The following is a 20,887-nucleotide window of genomic DNA, read 5'->3' as shown; positions in this document are numbered from 1 at the left end:
CATGATAAGCTTTCCTCTTGAAGATAAACATGTTCTGAATGAACAATACGTAATACAAAAAAGTCATGATGCTAAACAGAAAAACCCTCTGCACATGATGCATTTCAAAATACCACGTGGTTGGTTTGAAACAAACTCGTGGCATCAAAAACGCGGCAAAAAAATTTGTGGGTGTCATGGTCTACTGGGAAGAGTAGTAAGAGAAAAATTTAAACTTCAGTTAACTTTTAATCCAGGGTGAGTGGTCGGGTCAGTGTTATCTGGCTTCCGAAAAACCCAGTGATGATTACAGTAAGTTAACCTGGCTTGAGCTCACAATCCAATCAAAAAACTAGTACTTGGTCTAAACTTGAGCCCACAATGTGGTCACGTGATACTGGTTAGCAGATACCTGGATTTCACATGTGTCAATTGACCATAACAAGGATGTCCAATATCAAAGATGTATGCTGTAAACCAAAGCTGCATGTCTTGGTCAACTTATTAGCTGAAGTATGGCTGCCATGTTGCACGATGTCCCCAGGCGCACACACCCACGACCAATACCGCAAGCCATGTTTACCATGAGAAAAGCGATTTACAGGTATCGGGCTATCATGAACCGGAACTGAATAAATAATAACTTTTTTTTGGTGTTAACACCTCCTCTGGTTATGCTTGATGTTCTCCCATAGTATTGATCATTGACTTCATTCCAAAGGGTTTAGAAAAGGAATACAGAAAGTACATGAAAAGGGTACCTTTTAAAAAGTGATAGCTAGTATAGCATAGCTAGAATGAGTTATAGCATTTAGCTGGGGAAAAAATAATTCACTCGCTCAGTCAGTCAGTCAGTCGGTCAGTCAGTTGATAGGTCATCCACCCCCGGGTGAGAGTCAAAAATGAATACGAAATAACAATACCAGGAGCATCTGCGTGTGGTTCCTGGAGATACTCTGAAACCTCCCTTTCGCCGCAGGGGTCCATTTCTGTCTGGGTTGTCATTATCATTATCATTATCACTTTCATTGCATTGCACTGGTTTCTTTAATGTTGCTTCCATTGTCTCTGGATCAAGCTGTTCAGTGACTACTACCTCCTCATCAAAGATTTCAGCTCCTTCTTCAACCTATGAATATATAATTAAAGACCAATACAGTAAATATTAAAAATAAATCTTTTCAATCTTTTTTTTTTTTTTTTTTACATTTTACATCCAGTTGTTAAGTTAAGTATTATTTATAACTTAGAGAGTAACTATTACTACAAATGTCAGCATGCACCCTTACAAGAAATCCAAGCTCAAACATTCAGATGGACAGCAGAGTTCAAAATAGACAAAAATGATATAAGGGCTCAAAACTTGGACTGGATCAACTCGGATTGCTGACTTAAGATAAATCCCAAACACTGCTAATTACTTGAATAAAATTAAGATGACAGCTACTATAGATAGTACTGTGTTACACCTATAACTACATACAACATCTACAATCCTAGAGCCTGGCTACAAACTTATATGTTTTTTTTTTAATATATATATAAGCTTATATGGTTGACAGTAAGTTTAGAATCTTTGACAAACTAGCATTATATCCAGAGTTGAGGCAGTGATAAAACATATTGTTGCTTCATGCCATAGGAGCTATAGATGAACACCAATCTCCATTCACTTTCTAACGTGAGCAGACTCCGATGTCAAACTGTTACTTTTCAAAATCATCATCTTCATCAGCTCACTTTGCAGACCAGATCTTCGTGGATTTGTGGTCCCCGTGTTCTTTTCACAATTGTGAGAACTGCTTTCTTTCGGTGTCGTCTGAGACTTCCTTTTGCATGCCAAAGGCACCAGCAAGGATCACAAAAACCTTAATAAAACAACACAGGCAAAATTGAAGTTGAAAGAAGAAAAAAAACAAAAAGTACAGAAACAAGGAGAATGTCTTCCTGACAATAAAGGTATGAAAACTTTTTATATGAAAAAGAAACTTATTTATGCATCCAGCTGGTAAAACTGATAAAGTTCTGCTGTATAAATTACTGCTGTATCAAAAGTCACCTTAGAGTTACGTGACAAATTGCGTGACAGCTTGAGGAATATTAAAAAGGAATTGAAAAAAACCTTCAAGTGTTATGAAAGTTCCCTATATTTCATAAAAAATCTTCCATAACCTTGAAAACCTTTACTTTTCAAAATGAAAATGCAGCTATATTCTGCTTTTCGAACGATAGTAGTATCTTAGAATGTTGTTATCACAATTTAAACAATCGCTCCTAGCTAAAACCGCAAATATTTTCGACTCGATCTATCAGATTATGACATCTGTAAATCTGATGTTTCTTTGAAATCGTATGTTGTAGCCTTCTAGATTCAATTATTCCTTAACAAACGGTGCAAAAATATGAAATAACAAATAATTCTGTCGTGTTATGTTATATAACTAACACTGTCACGCAATATGCGCAAGATAGGGGGATTCCTCCTGCTGCCATAAAGTGCGCATCTGGTGTATCTGTTTTGCTGTAGCAAGACATTTTCTCCACTTAAAATGTAACTTTACTAAAGATTTTTAGAGCTTGGGTTAGTTTTAATTCAAAAGGGGGAGTAAAACTCTTCAAAAAGCGTACTCACCTAAACCACAAATCTCGCAATGAAACTCCTTCGTGCCATTCAGGCAGGACTCACAAAGACGCACCACGACCGACTCGATTGTATGTTGTCGTAATTTACCCTACAAGAAAACCAATTTAACCGCCCTTGCCATATTTTTGAGCCGAAAGGATAGTGCCTAAAACAAACACTAATTCATTCGAATAGCGAAGCATAAAGATTAAAATTTGTCTACCTTCAAATGGAAGATGAAGTGGCATCGAGGACAATATTTTAGTTGGCACTCGATGCAATAAACTTCTGCACTGCGATCCTCACATTGCTCACAATTTCTAGAATGTAAAAGTCCACTTGAACTGTGACATTCTGAAAATAAGCCTAAAATCGTAGGCCACTGGTACATGTATATGACAATAATAAACTAACAGAACTGGTACAATCAGAGAAGTAACGGCGCCCTTACAGAACGAAGGTTGATTTTTGATTCATTTGATTCATACTTCGTCGCTCGTTTTGTGAGCGAAAAGTTCTTGAGGAGCTTCCCTCTTGACCAGCGAGATAGTTCCACGGCTTAAACATTTCAAATTTGGTTAAAGAAGAACCAGGAATCGAAAATCGTTCTCATGTGACGGATTCGACTAACTAACACTTCTAAATCGTTGTGTGACCGACATTGGCGGGAGACCGGCGAGAGACCGGCGGGAGACCGAGTTATCAGCAAGGGGTCTGGATGTCAATGACCAACAAAACGATCATTCAAATAAGCATTCTGATTGGTGGAAATGTCAAAAGCAGTGAGTTTATTGAAATTTTTGTACAAAACATTGCTTGTCAACAAAATGACAAATTAATATGTTCCACCAAATTAAAACTTGCTGATTCGAAAGCACTAAGGGACGAACCTATAGGGGTAGATTTAATAGGGTTGCACCCCTCCCCCAGAGAACATATACAGATATTGAGGGGGTTAAAATCTGATGTAGAGCAAGGCCCTCTGCAAGGGTGCCACAGTAGCCTAACAGCAAGTTAATTTTTTTTCTTTATTAGCCCACTTGAGTTAATTTAAGCACTGACCAGGGTCTCACTGATCAGGGTCATTGTAATGACAACAATATTTACTGTCACAGTGCCTGTCTTCATCCCAGAGAATAGATGGGTGCCACAAAACTGTTCAGGAAAGCAGACAAAGTTGGGAAGTGGTTTAGAGAGTTAGGATTTAAATCTGGAGGTCCCTGCTTCAAATCCTCCAACCCTATCTCCAGCAAGCGCCGATGTGACCTACTTTTTCTCATGCACCTGCTATACAGTCTATACCACCCACTAGAACTTCTCGGCCCTGATTCGTAAATACCCAACTGGTCAGCATCCCACCAGTTGGGATCCTTAGCATGTTTCTGTTCTTTTGGCAATATTTGTTCTCATATCTAGCATCCTCCATTAGCACAGAAGTGCTAATGTGTAAACATTTAATTATAATTTTTTTTTTTTAATGTTTGATCATAACTTGCCCTTGGCTAGAAAAACATCCAAGGGGGTAGCAAAGTGTCTAGAGCCTTTTCATTTAGAAAACTAGACAAGCCCACCATTGTTTGATCGAAGCAAAAATTTGGCATGGCTATAAAAGCCAAAAAAACTAGCCTGCGAGCAGGCTCCCATGTGTTGCGGCAGGAGCATAGCTCAAGAGATGCATCAGCAAGTGAAGCGAGCTGGCTCAAGAAATGAGAGCCTGCACAGAAGGCATTGTTTTCCAAATACAATGCGTTCATTCTGATTGGTGAAAAATGACAGGTCCTATTAATATGGCCAAAACCAGCGGCATTTATCAAACACAAACATGGCTTGGCATCCGAGAAGCCAAGTATGGCATTTAAACTGGAGGCTTTTCGAAACCTTCCCATTGAAGCAAATTATCTGGTTGATCTAAAACACGGACAGGAAAAAGCTGTGGATTGCCTTTCAGAAGGGATGTTTTTGCAGTTATGCCAACTGGATGTGGTAAACATTTTATATTTCAACTATTTACAACTGCAGTGATGATCAAGAAAGTTCACAAAGAGCGACATTCCAATACTGTAGTGTTAGTGACTTGCTCACTAACCAGCTTAATTCAGGATCAGGTAAAGAAGGGAAAATCACTTGGCTTAAAGATGTCCAAGATTTGTCCAACGTTGTGGGCAGCAAAACACAAGCATCAACCCTTGAAGCAAAAGATCTCAAACAATACCATTTTGTGAAAACACCTCTCTCAACTTTGTATGACAACTCTGTGTCAATCAAAGATCTGAAGCACAAAATTGTACATTTATTTGGCCCTCCCTTCGATATCATGCACAAGTTGTTGTCAGTGAAATGTTCTAATTTATTATGACTTCTAAGTCTACCTTTAACATTGCTTGATGCATTTATCAAGACACACCAAACACAGACCAAAAGAACAACTTTATTCAACATGTGAAGGTGAATTAATCAACATGACACGAGCGTGGGACAAAGAAAAAGAAAAATTCTGAGTCCCTGACAGGAATCGAACCCATGACCTCCCGAACACCAGGCGGGCGCTCTATCCACTGAGCTACGAGAACTCATGGAGAGCAAGGTCATTTAACTGAGTTCATATATGATAGGTGTCCTGCATACTGCTAGGATCAACGCTATCGAATTCATCATGAGTAGTGATAAGTTAATAAAGATGGTGAATTTTAAGACCTTGCTCTCTATGAGTTCTCGTAGCTCAGTGGATAGAGCGCCCGCCCGGTGTTCAGGAGGTCATGGGTTCAATTCCTGTTGGGGACTCAGAATTTTTCTTTGTCTCACGCTCGTGTCATGTTGATTAATTCACCTTCACATTTCGTTACCGAGCTTAAAATTCACCATCTTTATTAACTTATCTTTATTCAACATGTTTGCAATAATTCTAACACCAAAAGGAATGATGACACCCATGAAGGTGTTTCAAATTTTAATAGTTTAAATAATAAAATACACTCTGCTGGCTGAGTCACTGACTCCCCAAAACACCTGACTAACTGATTTACTGTCTTTCTGTCTATCTGTCTACCTGCCCGCTTACCTGTCTGTATGTTGTCTGTCTGTCTGTTTGTTCGTCTGTCTGTCTGTCTGTCTGTCTGTCTGCTTGCTTGTCCATCTGTCTACCTGCCTGTCTATCACGGCCTGCCTGTCATTCAATCTGTCTGTCCATCTGTCGAAGGTTGTTTGGTCAGACAGGTGGCCGGCCGGTCTGTCTGCCTGAATTTCTCATTGCCCTTATTCCGCTGTATTTTTGGGTCTATCTGACCAGCTCCTATGACAACTTAAGGGTTTGCTAATTAACTAACTCACTCAATGACTAAACTGACTAAATGTACCAGAACCACTATGAATCTTCATCCAAATAATTATTTCAAAGAATTACCTTCTTTCTAGACAAGTTTACAAACCTTGCATTATAGTTAATTACAGAAGTCACAGTCAACTCCCGATAACTCGAACCTTCAAGAGAAATAAGGTTTGAGTTATCAGGAGTTCAAGTTATTGGAAGCTGAGAACAAATGACCAGAAATAAGGAAAAAAACATTGTTTAATGTTTTTCTATTCATGCAATATGTATTTTAATCAAATTTAATGCCATGTAAAAAAATTTAGTGTAATGCAAAAGAAAGGAAAAAGTTCACACAGCTGCTTCAAAATAAATTTAATGTTTTGGACTACAGTACACAGTTTGTTTTGACTTGTCACGTATTGACAGACATGGTTTGAGTTATCGAGGGTAAAATTAGATAGGAAATGACCTGAAGGGAAACAAAAATTGCTTCGAGTTAGCGGGAGGTTCGAGTTATCGAGGGTTCAAGTTACCAAGGGTAAAATATTATTACAGTAAATGTATGACAGAAATTCAGGGGAAATCGATTTTGGTTCAAGTTAGTAAGAGTTCGAGTTATCGGGAGTTGACTGTAGTTACTGACCAGGAGTTATTACTGAGACATGTAAATTTTGAACAATTGTGCCCTACCTCCATGCTTGACTCCAATAATTCTTCAAAGAAATAATCACCCTCTTCTCCTTGCTGGCTTTCAGGCAAAACAGATGTTGACAACATGGCATCTTCCTCTTCATCCTCTTCCAGTTCTTCACGGATGTCATCGGAGGTACATGCAATAGTATGATCAAAATGTTCTGTGTAGCTGATCATTAGTCTGTCTCTATCAGCTTCACTGTCACTGAAACGCCCATCAGCAATGTCATCTGAATCTTGGTAATTCATTTCCGGGTCTGAGTCCAAGTAGGGATTGTAGAGGGCTGCATCACTTGTGTAGGCACTGTCTAATTCATCATTAACTGATTACAAGAGGAGCACAAAAGATTAATTCTTTACTTACAATAATGAACAGAATAAACAAAACACTGATTAGCAAGCAGTATGTGCCAACTCCTAAAGGTTTTGAATGTGGCAGATTATGGCCAAAGGCTTTATGCATCCCCTTGGCTAAGAGACCAGCAAATAAATACAGGAGTTACTCTGAGCTAAATGGTGCTCCAGTCAGCCTATTAGCATAGTGGTTAGTTGAAACAGCAATTGATTGAGTCTGAACAGCATACCAATTAGCCTAAATAATGGTGAATAATGGTTAGCTCTGAAGTTATGGTTAGAATAACATAATATGATACATATAGTATTAGGCAGACATTTGGCACATATTCTGACTTAATGCTGGCTCAGATTTGACTTGACATTGATAAACTCTTATCAAACAGCTTTATATTCACACAAGCCGCTCTGATCTTTAGAAAGACCTTTATCACCTGTTGCAGGGATCCATATTTATAGTTTTCCGCTTGTCCATGACAATTAAAACATTGCAGGGACGACCAAAACAATACAAAAACTCGTCCACTGGACGAGTTTAGTTTGACTGTACCAGAAAAATAAAATTCTTAAATACACTTATGAGTTCCCTGCATTCTGACCACTTGTTATCCATTTGGAACTTTTAGAAAACCAAGAAAGATTTACAGCTTTCTTTCACGAAAAAAAATCATCATCTTGGTCCGCAATCTTGGATAATGTAATCAAAGTAAACAAGTTGTTTTTCTTTCTTTCATAGCGGTATTTTCTGAAACAAATAGAATGTGTAGTCACAAATGCAGATGGAGTATAGAAAATCAGCAGTTGACAAAATGAAAATTGAGCCTGCAATGATTTGATTCATGGAGAATACCACCTCACAAGTTATAAAAACATGATTTTAAACCAATCAACATGCATATTTTCTTTGGGCTATTTTCTAAATGGCATTTACTCATGTTAACACTCAACAAGCCAAATACGAACAGGAAGAGCAAAAGTGTTCCTTTCAGCCTTAATGCAAGTCAAAGAGGCCTTGGTTTTCATTTGTGCCTGGATTTTCTGTGTTCACCAACAGCAAGCACATTTTCATGCCAAAAAGGGAGTTATTGTATTTATATCAATCAGATATTCCCCAGTTTTAGCTGCGGCATGTCCAGAAATGTGACACATTTAGACCAATTGCATGAGAGTGAAAATATTTAATGGAAGTATAAGGACTAACTTCCTAGACAAAATGAAAACTCTCCTTGATACACACTGGTAAAGGGAAAACCTGCAACTTTGACAAAATCCTATCTGAAATTGAAACTTTAAGTTGGCATACTGTATAATAACATGAATAAATCAAAGCATGTCTAGCTAATGCACATGTTACCACTGAAAACAAACAATAATTGTCTTACGGTTCTTTAAATCCTTTTCTCTGTGTACTTTCCGGGATTGCTCCTTCAGAACTTCCATTTCCTGATTCATGATGGTGTAAAATGAATCCAGTTTATTTTGGAGTGCTAATGCCTCTTCTTCTGAAAGTCCTTCAGAAACAAGAAGAAAACATGTTTCTTCCATAGGTTATAAAACAAATGAGCTTATTGACTGCATGGTCAGGTAAGAAGGGAAAATACTTTGTTCAAGATAGTAGTTGCAAACTGAACACAGCAAAATATCTAAGAGCTAAAATATACTCTCTTGTTTGGCCCAATTCAATCTAGTATAATTTTATCACAACACATTCATCAAGCTTGATCTTGTGAGAAAGTTGTGAAAAACATCTAATAAATGTTCTGAAACACAATTAGTTTAATAAAAACTTGACATATAGAGGACCACTGAGCTTTTTCTAGACTCATTCTGACCCCATACATGTCAGCTTGCATTATGTTTTCTTAAGAGATTGAATCATCGGGGCTTGGCAGCAGTATGATTAAATAGCTTATCATCTCCTCTTAGCACTGTATGTTTGCCATACCTGACGGCAGTTCAAACCGAGTATCCACAAGTAATAAATGGCCTGAAGACACCAGACCTTTGGACGACTCATTACTCAGCTGCACCCATGCACCACTCCCCTCGGCATTTGAATGATGAATCTGCATCAGTGGAATCCAAGCACTTCCCAGCAGATTGTCCTTGAAGAATCCTTTCTCCCACAGTTGGAAACACAGTGTCTGGTCCAAGCGGTTTGTCTCACTGTGTGCAGTTATCAAAATTATGAAATAATATTTAATTTTACGGTTATTAAAACCTATCAGTCCAAGTCAAATTCGTCACTTCTTTAAGTGGTAAAAATACAATGTGTAATATACAAATGTATTTCAGGTAGACTAGTGAGGAGAATTAAGACAATGATCAACCAGGAAAAGTCATTTTAAAGTTTTGCCAAAGTTAAGGACTTAATTTTGAGTATTGTTGCCACAAGAATATGATCACCGAAACAAGTCAGAATAGTTAGTGCTGGGAACAGTATAAGATGCCTGGATCAACACCAAACCGAACAGAAAATAAATAGTGGAAAATCTGAGTGATTGCATAAGATCACCCGTCTGAAGTTATATTTTTGATAATTTACAAAGAAAAATATCTTGTAAAGTCATGATTTGACTAATCTGCTGTTTGAGCTACTTTGAATCAATTCAACACCCAGAAATGAGAATGCGCTCTCACTCAGCAGGGCTGTCATTAACTTTTGAGTCACCCCTTGCCCTGATCTTTGCACCCTTACCAATCTTGTTACTTTGTGGGTGAATTCTATCAATAACAGGTCCCATTACAATGCTACACACGCTGCCACTTTAAATTCTGCCATTTTTTCAACAACTTTTTGCTGGCTTCTAGTTGAACCAGCTAATCAAAACATGGGAACTGTTGAGGGCCAATATGTTAAATTGTCAAATTCATCAGTCACTCTCTTTGGATTTAATAAGTCGTGACCTGCAAACATTTGAAATCAGTGGTAAGTTGTTGCAGTTTGATTAGCCATTTGAAACAGAAGCCATCAGAGGATGTCAAAAAGTTGTCAAAAACTAATAAAAAACTTTTTAGTAGGTGGCAACAGTAAAGTGCGCAGTACTGTAAGCATACTCAGCTGAAACAGTTGCCAGGGGTTATCAGCCCTGTAGTTACTGATCAGAATCATACTGCTGACATCATGTCAGATCAGCCTTTGCATGTGTATGTGGGGGTTGGATAATTAGAGTCTAAGTTTTATTTACAAATAACTTACAAGACAAACTCTTGTTCATAAGTTGGAGACACTCCCTTTCCAACTTCTGTTTCCAGAGTGACATTTTGAAGAATCACACGGACAAATGAACTATGTTTTTCTGAATGAAATGGTAAAACCATACAAAAAGTCAGAGTTAATTAAGTCTTAAATATAAGAAGGAAAGAGTGATATATCACTCTAAATTAAAATTCGCATGGAATTTAATAATGTTAATGCTGGCCAAGGATTAGATTTTAGCACTTCAAATATAAGCTTAAGCTTAATCTTTCAGCACATGTAAACAAGTCACTGATTTGTTTCGTCGGGAAGCAAAGTTAGGAGCCTAACCAAATTTATATTTCTGAACGTCTAACAAATCATTTTCTGTACTTTCCCTAAAATTTCAACTTCGATTAAAATCTTTTCGATCGCAGCTTTTTCTCCCCTGCATGGAGTTCTTCACGCATTCACATGAATTTGTTGACCTAATGTTGTCAATTTGTCCAGAGTATGTACATGACTAAATGCCAGCATCAGGAAATGCATTTTCTTCCTCTTGGTTCGAAAGTACTTCAGGGCAACCTTCCGGTTTTCAGTCAAAATGAAAGCGTACGTAAAATACCTGAAGTGTCGAGTTTAGTCAGCTAAATACCAGTTTAATAGCACAATGTCTTACCGGAATGGCCTCTTAATTTCCCTTTTTTCACTGCTCATTTCGTTCATGGAATGTCGTTCAGATGCATGAAGGAAATAAGGACAAAACAGAGTTAGAACATGTTAAATTTACACTTATAACTGAACAAGCCGCGTAAACTTGGAACGCGAGAATGCTGAAAATATATCAAACACGCCTGGCTAATTACAAGAACGCTTCCACCTACCGAGTACACACAAAATTGGCATGACTCAAGCTTTTCTAATGTTCTGTCTATAGTTATCCTTTCCACAACGGTAAATTGATGTTTTTGATTGTAATATTCATCGTTTGTGATAGACTCAAGTGAAGTCAATAAAATGGACAGCCGACTACTGTAAACTTTGACGTCACTGGAGGCGGTCTTTCCCGATTTGCTGCGGGTATAAACTCAGAGGGTAGGGGTGAGTTTGATTTTAGTATTTCAAAGTCTTGTTTTTCTTTGCCCTCTCCCAACGATCTACTCCACTTCTAGCTAGCCTTGGCAAATATCATTTTCAAGGAAGATAAAGTGGTTATTAACGATATTGCACGCAGCAAACAGAGCAGCAGTATTCCTTAGGAATGCTCTAAGGCGGGCGAGTCAATAACTTTTATGAAATATTAGCACGTAAAAAGTGACGTATAAGTATTAAAAGCACTTCCGGAATGAAAAATTCATAACAAAAGTACGATACTTTTATTCAAATGCACACACGTTTGAAAAAATAAAATAGGTTTACAAATTCTAGCAAAGCCTATCTAAAACTTAGCTTGGGAATGACCTGAAATTATCAGACACGTCTATGATACGTGTACTTTAGTTAAAACCACTACTAACTGAAAGAACTACACAAGTACTCAATGACAAACCTGATAAGAAAAACCGAAGACAAGAAAAAGTAAGTCACTTAACAAATGCTTCGAGCAAATGTACATCGGGTTGTTTATTCCCGTTTTTTTATTATTATTATTTATTTTTTATTATTATTATTTATTTTTTATTTTTATTACTTTTGTTTTGTTTTTTGTTTTGTTTTTTTTTTGTTTTTTTTCATTTCAGCTTTTTACTTTAAACCAGAGCGCCAAAGCGGCAAAGCATTACCTCAATGCCGCCTTACATATGACAACAACTTTGAAATAATTTACAACAACAACAAAAGCATCGTTTTCTTTTATCGTTGGAGAACATGTCGCGAAGTTTGGCAAGAACAATATCAGTAATTCCAGCATATTAGTGTGCAATGCAGACCTGACATAATGCAAATGATTTCTGTCGAGTAATTTGAGAAATATTTCGCAGATAGCATTTCAGTTACCAATCAATAACGTCATAGAAAACTTTCGTGCCAGTTTTGGGCTGTATTTTCGGCTATTTTTTTTTCTTGCCAGTTGGAAATGCCAAAATATAGTTTCAGTTGGTCACAGCACTTATAATGAAGCCTACTTAAAGAGAGGGTGAAGTATAAGAGATTTGATCCCTCATATAGGCCTAATTCCTGAGGAAATCCCTCTTAAAATATTTTGATCACTCCCAAAGGAGGGTTTAGAAATAGTTGTCGAAATTAAGTCTCTAGGTCTGGGCAAGCTGAGCGGGTCTGCAGCGCGTTGTCGCAGAAGGGCAGGTGAATTTCCTCCCAGCTCTGTCAGGCTCCACTCGCCAATACTTATTTCTGTTTCCAAAGGAAATTAAATCATCGCACATCTTAATTATAAGGGAAACAACAGCTCAAGCATTTTTTTGGCAAAAACGATATGAAAATACACTCGATTTCCACCTGTCCGATCTTCTTTAATTAACTGTGGCTGGTGATCGAGCGTGGTATAAAAATAACGTTATTTGCATACAGAGCAGTAGTTAACAATGATTGAATTAAGGATCATTGAATTAGATGACTGATTGAAGTTTTGATATCAAACGATGCTGCTCTCATTGGTTGAAAATAAGAGATCATTTACTGAACTCTCAGAGATTTCCTGATACTGGACTATGCATAAGAGTGGCGACTTAATATGATGCGCAAGCAACCTGGCGAAAAATAAGGAGATCTGCATGAGCAATTTTTTGAAATTTGAAGCTTTTAAAACGCTAATATAAAGAGAACTAAGTCAAATTAAAACCAGTGGAGAAAACGCCAATTTAGTTTTGTGCCATTATTTTATAATTCATGTGGAGATTATCGGCTGATCATTTCAGTTCTAATATTATGCACGCTTTGAAAACAATCTTCAAACTTATAAGGTTTTCCTCGCCACCTTGCTGAGCTACTGATGATATTATGAGATATGATCCTTTTAACAGAGAAAAAGGTCACAGCCCTAGAGAAAATTGGGCGAGGACAACAACAATCGGGTTGATTGTCAGATTTTGTAGAAATCGCAGTTCAAAAGCAGGAAAACGGTGTATGATAATTTTGTATGTTTATACTAAACTCCTCGCCGGAAAACAGACACGCCGATGATGCAAATATTTCTTACATCATTGTTGATCTGTCCGCGAGCGATTTGTATCATCGAATTTGTAGTGCTGTTACAAAACTGAGCTAGTTAGATGATTCTCAACTAACCAATTCTTTTTAGAAATATTCTAAGTCTGTTTATACTTAAGAATATTGTTTTATATACAGTGGAACTGATATTGAAAAACAAACCGCTCGCGGCCAATGGGCTTCTTAGATCTTTTTAGCGCAAATTGGCGGTCATACGGCAGTCGTATAAACCTAACTCTATGAATTAGTTTCAGCTTTTCCTCTATCGCTGACTGCAACGCGAATCAGTTCCTGTTGTGAACCAGGTGGAAAAATATTCGCTTACGGAAGGGACATTACTGGAGAAGACTTCTGACGCCTCGAGGCAAAAGAAAATATATTCACTTGTCAGAACCGTACGAAGTTTTGATCAATTTTTGACTGCCGCACAAAAATCCATTTTAAGTTCGATTTCCAGCGCCCTACAGGCATCCGAATTTAGCTTGAACTGAACTAAAATTTAGTCGCTAATTGTTGTCCTTTACCTATGGAAAATGCTCGCATGCACCATTGTAGGTTTATGTACGTTTTCTCCCCGAGTAATATGATTAGAAATTTGCTGCACAAGCTTATTAATACCGAATGAAAATCCAAACACAATCAACTCTGTGTAGTCCTTGAACCATAGAGTGGGTTACGTTAGTTATATACGGTGTGTTTGCAATACATACAGTGTCTTTAGAATATACTTAGTGTAGTACTTTTGCCTGGGAAGTGTGTCATATTGACTATATTGATGTGACCTGCGCACCATGTAATATTTAATTAAAAAGGAAACTTAAGATGGCTAGTGAAAATTAAACGGTTGCCACAATGATCAAACCCTTGCATTTTGGGGCACAAATCTGAGGGTAACCTTGGGGACAGTTGTTACTTTCATTTCTAAGTGTGACAATTCTGGCAAGTACGAAACCTAACAAGAAAGTGCCGTGTCGTAAAAATCTGATTTTTGGCTGTACAAAATCGATTTTTTTTTGCTTACACCTAACTTACCTTTCCCCCGTATGTGCAGCGTTTCGCGAAATGCTCCCTTTCCGAAGAGAAGGTAAGCGTAGTTTAGGCATGCTTGAGGGATGTGGTGAGATTCCATGTCAAGCATGGATATCAAAGGAACTGCAGATAAGGAAAAACATTTGAAAACATACATTGTCTTGTGATACTCATTTGTAAATCAGTTGTTAGCCTGGAATAAAAATAAACACTGAAACATTACTGGGAAAATCATTTTATGATGTGATTATTACAAAAACACAGAGTCAAATTATTAATTTTCATACAGGAGTAGCTACCACAATGTCATGATAATAATACATGGAGAAAAATTGTTATATTACCTTTTCGGTGTATTACTGAGTATGCCCTGTGTGCATAATATATTTAAACAGAAGATTTTCCTCTCTAAAGCTCAGTCTTAGTTCAGTTTGTTTATACATATTCTAGACTAGTTTACCTTTGTTTCATTCGAGTGTCCTTTTGTCCTGTCAGTGAAATGTGATTTGTTAATTCTTCAATAGCTTGAAATAAGGTGAAGCCGTAACGTAATGTAGGCAAATGAAGGCAAAAGGAAAAAAATACCGGATGCAAAGCACGTAGTTCTTATTTAACCACCACCAGAATGGAATATGCCTTGTCGCAAGAAGACTATTAGTGAAAATAACCCGTGCAGAGGATAACCTTGTTGAGTTACATAACCGTCAGGTATTAACTCCAAATAACTGCTTCGGGAGATAAGTTCGGGAGTCCCCGTACTGATATTGAATGATAATGAACAGTGAGTGCAAATTTGCATATTCTCTTGTACATGAAACAGAATTTTTGATCAAACATTACCCCATTATCGCATAGGTTGCCTTGGTCGCCTGACAACCGCACAAAAATGGGAGTCAGCGAGCAGGTGAACAAATAGCTCCGTCACAAAACATTCAAAAACAAGATCGAAAATTCAATAACGGTGTAGAGAGCAGATTTAGAAATCTTAGCATCTCAGGACAATTTATTCTTTTTTCCTCTGCAATAAGCTTTGTGCTTGAATTGTATTCTCCGATCCCATCGACACACTTACGTAACAGAGGTGCCAAGTGTAGTTAGTTTCTGACGATAATGTGTGGGAGCTTTTACGTATGCATCCACACAAAAGATGAAGTAGACGTAAAACACGGCCAATCATGTCTAATGAAATCGCCGTGATTCAGCAGATACCGTGAACAAGAGCTTTTATTGAGTACAGAGAAGATTCGTACGTAATTTACAGGTCAAAAGCTATATCTACCTCGTTCGTTTTATAACAGAGTACCTTAAAAAAGTAGATAAAACTAAAAATAGGTCATTTATTTACAATTGATCTAATTTTTTCCTTGAGTCTCTCAATATACATAAATACTTATCACAAAGTCTAAAGATAAATTTTACAGTAGGCTGGAGAGATGGTTAGCTAGCGGGGAGGGGGTCGGGGGCGGTCGTCTCTGTTTATTAGGTGGTTGAAGACTCACTTCGTATTTCGCTACTAACTATTATAGTACCTCTTTGCTACAATGAAATAGGACTTACAGTTCTTTCATATTAAGAAATAGCAAAAAAATAAATAAAGTTTCAGGGAGCGAGTTAAAAACGTATTTTTTTTTCCTTCTGTGATAACTCAGAGAATTTTGTTTAAAAAACAGCGATTTTGAGATGAAGTTCGGGAATAGACGTTTTTAATAATCCCGAACATTTCTGAAAAAAGAAAAGAAATAGGAACGATAAAAAAATCAGCAACAAACAAAAAATCTCGCAGGAATTTGTCGGGGAGGATTCACTCTGGCCCGAAGCCAGATTGAGAGTATTCACTTGTTCGTTCCTCCATTGTATCCGTTGCCCGCCACTTTTACCGCTCGGCCACCCTGACATCCCTTGGAAATATTAGTTTAAATAGTCGGTAGGGATAGATATTGAAGTTTGAAGGTCCGACTGACAGTATGTGCATTGTCAGACAAGTTAAAATGTTAAAATTTGTGACACTGAAAGAGAAACTTCTAAGTTTCAAGGAAGTGATCGTACAAAAAATGCTTGTTTTTTCATTCAGAGAATTGATCGAGAAAAACAGCCGGCTCTGAGATGACGTTTGGGGATAGAAGGTTCTAAAAATACCGATGAAATAGAGATTAAGAAGATAAATCAAAGTGCTCTATGAGCAAGCCCAGACTTCATAACCACAGTTGCCAACGCTGTAAGACGATGTTGACAGATATAAGCGGATATAAGCCAACCTTTTCGTGACCCTTTCCCAGTCTCCTTCGCAGGATCTGCGTCACCGTTGCGTGATGTAAGGTGAGCCACGTGGCTCATCAGGCCGGAGCTTATCCCGGTTTCAGTAGCATGAAGCGATTTGGAGTATTTCTACTCCCCCTGGATGGGATGCTAGTCCATCGCAGGGTTACCCCCAGCACTAAATTCGCCGGTACCCATTTATACACCTGGGTGGAGAGAGGCATTGTGAGAGTAAAGTGCCTTGCCCAAGAACACAACACAATAATGTCCCCGGCCAAGGCTTGAATCCGGACCGCTCGCTCCGGAGTCAAGCGCACCAACCATGAGGCCACAGCGCCTCTACTCCTCCACTCCTCCACTCCACCGCGTGACGTACGCCTGAACAACAGCGTCTTGTCAATAGCTAAAATAGATTACATCACCAGAGACTCCTCACCCCTAGACTGTTCACACCCTCTTTATTTACGCACGCGAAGGAAAAAGCGAGCGAAGCGAGCGCGAAGCTACCCAGTCAAGTCTTCCGTTTTGGGCTGGCGTTCAGTTCTCTCGCGATTCTATCCGCGAGTACGATCAAATAAAACTACGAGAAAATAGAGGGCTGTGAACATTCTACCCCGCCCCCTGCATGACTCAAACAGGAATTACAGTCCGCGGTAAAGCGTTTTGTAGGAGCGCGTTGTATTCTAAACCAGAACATCAGGTGAAAAAGGAAAGACGGATGACCTACAATAGATTTGTGATAAGCTTAAATAATGTTAGAAATTACTGCTGCTTCACGTAATGTGAAACGGATTCAAGGTATGTAGAAAAGAGCCTACTGTCACAGTTAATTTCCTTGACGTTTCGTATGTACAACATACATCTTCAGAAGTGACCATTAACTAGATTACAATCGAAATTTAAACGCGAAGAAAAAGAAAAAGACTGGTGTCTAATAATATGTAACAAGACTAATAGTTAATAACAAACAGATGAGTCTGCGGGAGAAAAAAAAAATTACCATAATAATAATAACAATACAAAATGCTAGTAAAGAAAAAGTTTTTCTTTACGAACAGTTCCGTTTTTCTTGTGCTTATGCTTATGCTTATGTCGAGCGCGTTACTAGTGAAAACTGCACAAGACAAATAAGTGGGTTCGTTCTTCTTATGTTTCCGCTTATGCTTATGTTTATGTCGCGGCTGTTTTCACTTGTGCTTATGCTTACGCTTGTGCTTGTGCTTATGCTCTAGTGAAAACCAGCCTTTATTTAGCTCCACTTGATGAAACTTATCATGTCATGTCACTTGACTTGACAATGACGTTCCGTCAAGGTGGAGACGTCGTCGATTTCCCAATTTTAAAACAGTTGTCAATGATCTTAGGCAACATTTCATCGCAGATCATTTAAAACAAAGGAAAACTTAGCACCATTTTCTGGCTCTTTTATTAGACTGCAGACATTCAACTTTATTTCACGTAAAAGTACAAAGAAAACAGCGTCACTTGTTATTGCGATAAACTTAATGGATAATTTTTTGTTCGTGACTTCACTAGCAGAGGAACATTCAACCTTTAAAGGCCTCATTTGAAGGGGGGGGGGGGGGACGGGGTCGAAGTATCCCACATCCCGTTAATTTTTGGCCTAAATATCCTGTATCCCGTGAATTTCAATTACAGAATCAATGGTTTTCCTGCTGTATATCCCATCTATCTGGTCTGAATATCCCACATCCCATTCATTTTCCCTCCGAACATTCTGTATTCCGTTAATTTTCACCTAAATGTCCCGTATCGTAAAAACCTCTGATAGGGGATCATTCCTTGTGACCCTGAAGTCGGCAATTTTACTTGTTGCCAGCAAGCTTGAGGAACTGGCAGAACATTTTTTGGGGGTCAAAACTGTTTTGATGAACGGTAACGTCCGTCACGTGTGGGATGCGTTCAGTTGTAAAGCCTCTTTTAATTTTATTGGTAGACCCTTGTAGTTCTAACAAGCCAACGCAAAGGCAAATGCAGTCTGTGTAAGAGCAAATGTGAGGAAGAACTTGAACTTTTTAACTGAAATGCAAGCACAACTGCAATTTTGCAAAGAAATAGGAATATTTTCCATTGTTTGCGCTTCAATTTTTACTATGCTTCATCCGCAATGTCCCCCCGCCCCTCCCCCCTGGGTATATGACGCTTTGAATTTTCAGTCGGTCAAATTCCCATCCTCCGAGAGTAATTTTCACGAGGCAAAATTTTATATTTACCTTCATACACAGCAAACAGCTTTAGAAGGCTTTTTATTTCAATCCACAACATATATAAAGAGTGTTGTCTCTTGATACAATCTAGCTTCACCATGATCTTAATGGAAACAGGAATATAGAATTTGCACTTTCTAAATTTATTATTACTTAACGTTACAATAATACTATATCATATACTTGGCTGGCTTGTTCCAAACCCAATAAAGTTAACCCAGGATTAGCTACGATTTTTATTTCAGTTTCTGTTTCTGTTATTTCAGTTTCTATTTATATTGTTTGTCCTTCAGTTTTGAGTTTGACTAATCTCGAACTACACAAAACATAAGCAGTGAAAAACATTGTTATACAAGAAATATTAACACTTTGGTTAGCTTTTAATCAAACAAACAAGCCCTGTAATATATAAAAACCTAGGCTACAATAATATTATTAACAATCGTTATTGATATTGTAATATCAATTTTTTTTATCTCTTTTCTGGTTTTTAATTTTTATTATGATTTGCAGGGCCCCACTGAAAACCGCCAAGGCGAGTGGGCTCCCTGGATAAATATCATCATCGTCGTCGTCGTCGTCATCATCATCATCATCATCAATATTATTATTATTATTTATATAATAATCAAATGAATGCGTGCGCTTTGATTGGTCAATCAGCTATGGTTTATTGTGTCAGTAAACTCATGAAAATTTCACATGTGTTCTGAATTATTATAAAAAGCAATAGACAACAAGTTTTTATGGTTTAGAGGCATGATAAACCACTTGGGAGTTGAAAGAACACTCGAAGAATTCGTAAATCACTTGCCTGCCGCTCGTGATTTATGATTTCTTCTCGTGTTCTTCCAACATCCCGCGTGGTTTTATCAGCCTATAAACCATAAAGACTTGTAGTCTATTGCTTAAATAACCATTGCGCATATCCAGTCTAAAAACATGTCAAAAGATACATTGCATAAGTTTAAAGGGACACTATCACATTGATTTTGCAGTAGCTTTCATCCAAGCAGTGCTAACTATTGAACTAGCAAAGCAGTAATAAAGCACAGATTCTTAAAAACTGAATCAAAAATAACCTAATTATTGTTAAAATGGCAAATATACAGCTGCAAATATCAGTATGAAGTAAAAACATTGACCTATTAAAATGAATAATAAAAAAATTCCATGTTTTATTACACTCAACGTTCCCATCATGCACTGCATTGACTCTATTGGCCACTGTGTTTTCTATTTTGTATTTTTTTGTATAAAATAATTACACTTTCTCATGGTATACTAAGGAATGTACACACTTGGCTTAAGAGCCAGTGTGACTATAACAAGAAAATACCAGTCACTTGTTGGATATTCCAAGTTATCATATGACCCATACAGCCCTGTGCTCCATTTTCTTGGATAACCATAAGAACAAAGTCAGACGTTGTGTTCTTAAGGCATCTGTCAGCTGAGTATTGAACAAGACTATCAGTTGACTGTCTGCCAAGTTTCAGGCAACATATCGACTGAGTATTGGCCAATATGTCAACCAACACTCGGCGACATGTCGACTGATGGTGTTGCATTCGATAAAGGTTACAAAAAGTGCTTATGTTTGGTATTTTTCAGAGAGGTTTCCAGAAAAACCCCTTCATCAGTTGCCGATAGTGTTGTTCAATACTCGGTCAACAAGTGGCTGATACTTTACCAACACTCAGCCAAAACTTGGCCAATACTTTACCTACACTGGGCCAACACTACTGTCACATATCTTTTGCATTAGGTAATGTATTTGAAATGATAGCTGTTTGAGCTGTATCTTCACGCTATCAACATATGGGCATTAAGGCGATAGACTCTTCTTTCGTGACCCCTGTGGGTAAGAGCAAGAGGCTAGGAGATGGCTGTCATTTCAGCAAAAAAAGGTTAACAATACACATATACCACCAACAGTCAACCGATATGCTGGCGACTGTTGATCACAACATAACGGTCGAGGTGTCAGCTACGTGTTGACTGACATACTGACCAAGTGTCGACCAACAGTGGCGAACAGCACTGGGCAGACTCTTGGTTGACACATCAACCAG

At 37.9% G+C, this 20,887-nt stretch overlaps 1 protein-coding gene across 3 annotated transcripts in view; it reads right to left on the bottom strand.

The window, feature by feature from the left end:
- The window catches only part of LOC145460287 (protein unc-13 homolog B-like), a 47,994-nt gene extending 32,912 nt beyond the window's left edge, over positions 1 to 15,082 (bottom strand). Inside the window, exons 1-9 of one of the 3 annotated variants that reach the window (XM_081445052.1) lie at positions 14,914 to 15,082; positions 14,789 to 14,816; positions 14,332 to 14,451; positions 10,814 to 10,843; positions 10,156 to 10,255; positions 8,902 to 9,122; positions 8,339 to 8,467; positions 6,600 to 6,925; positions 903 to 1,108 (exon numbers count right to left, since the gene is read on the bottom strand). In XM_081445052.1, coding sequence (XP_081301178.1) covers positions 903 to 1,108; positions 6,600 to 6,925; positions 8,339 to 8,467; positions 8,902 to 9,122; positions 10,156 to 10,255; positions 10,814 to 10,843; positions 14,332 to 14,437 — 1,118 coding nt within the window. In that variant the 5' untranslated portion in view covers positions 14,438 to 14,451; positions 14,789 to 14,816; positions 14,914 to 15,082. Of the gene's footprint in view, positions 1 to 902; positions 1,109 to 6,599; positions 6,926 to 8,338; positions 8,468 to 8,901; positions 9,123 to 10,155; positions 10,256 to 10,813; positions 10,844 to 11,018; positions 11,444 to 14,331; positions 14,452 to 14,788 lie in introns of those variants that run through there. The other 2 variants (XM_081445043.1, XM_081445060.1) reach the window with 2 other exon arrangements.
- Between the last annotated feature and the right edge of the window lie 5,805 nt (positions 15,083 to 20,887).

The sequence above is a fragment of the Orbicella franksi genome, chromosome 1 (genome assembly GCF_964199315.1).
Source record: "Orbicella franksi chromosome 1, jaOrbFran1.1, whole genome shotgun sequence".
NCBI lineage: Eukaryota > Metazoa > Cnidaria > Anthozoa > Scleractinia > Merulinidae > Orbicella > Orbicella franksi.
Note: the sequence above shows the minus strand (reverse complement) of the source record. Positions and strands in the feature narration are given on the sequence as shown.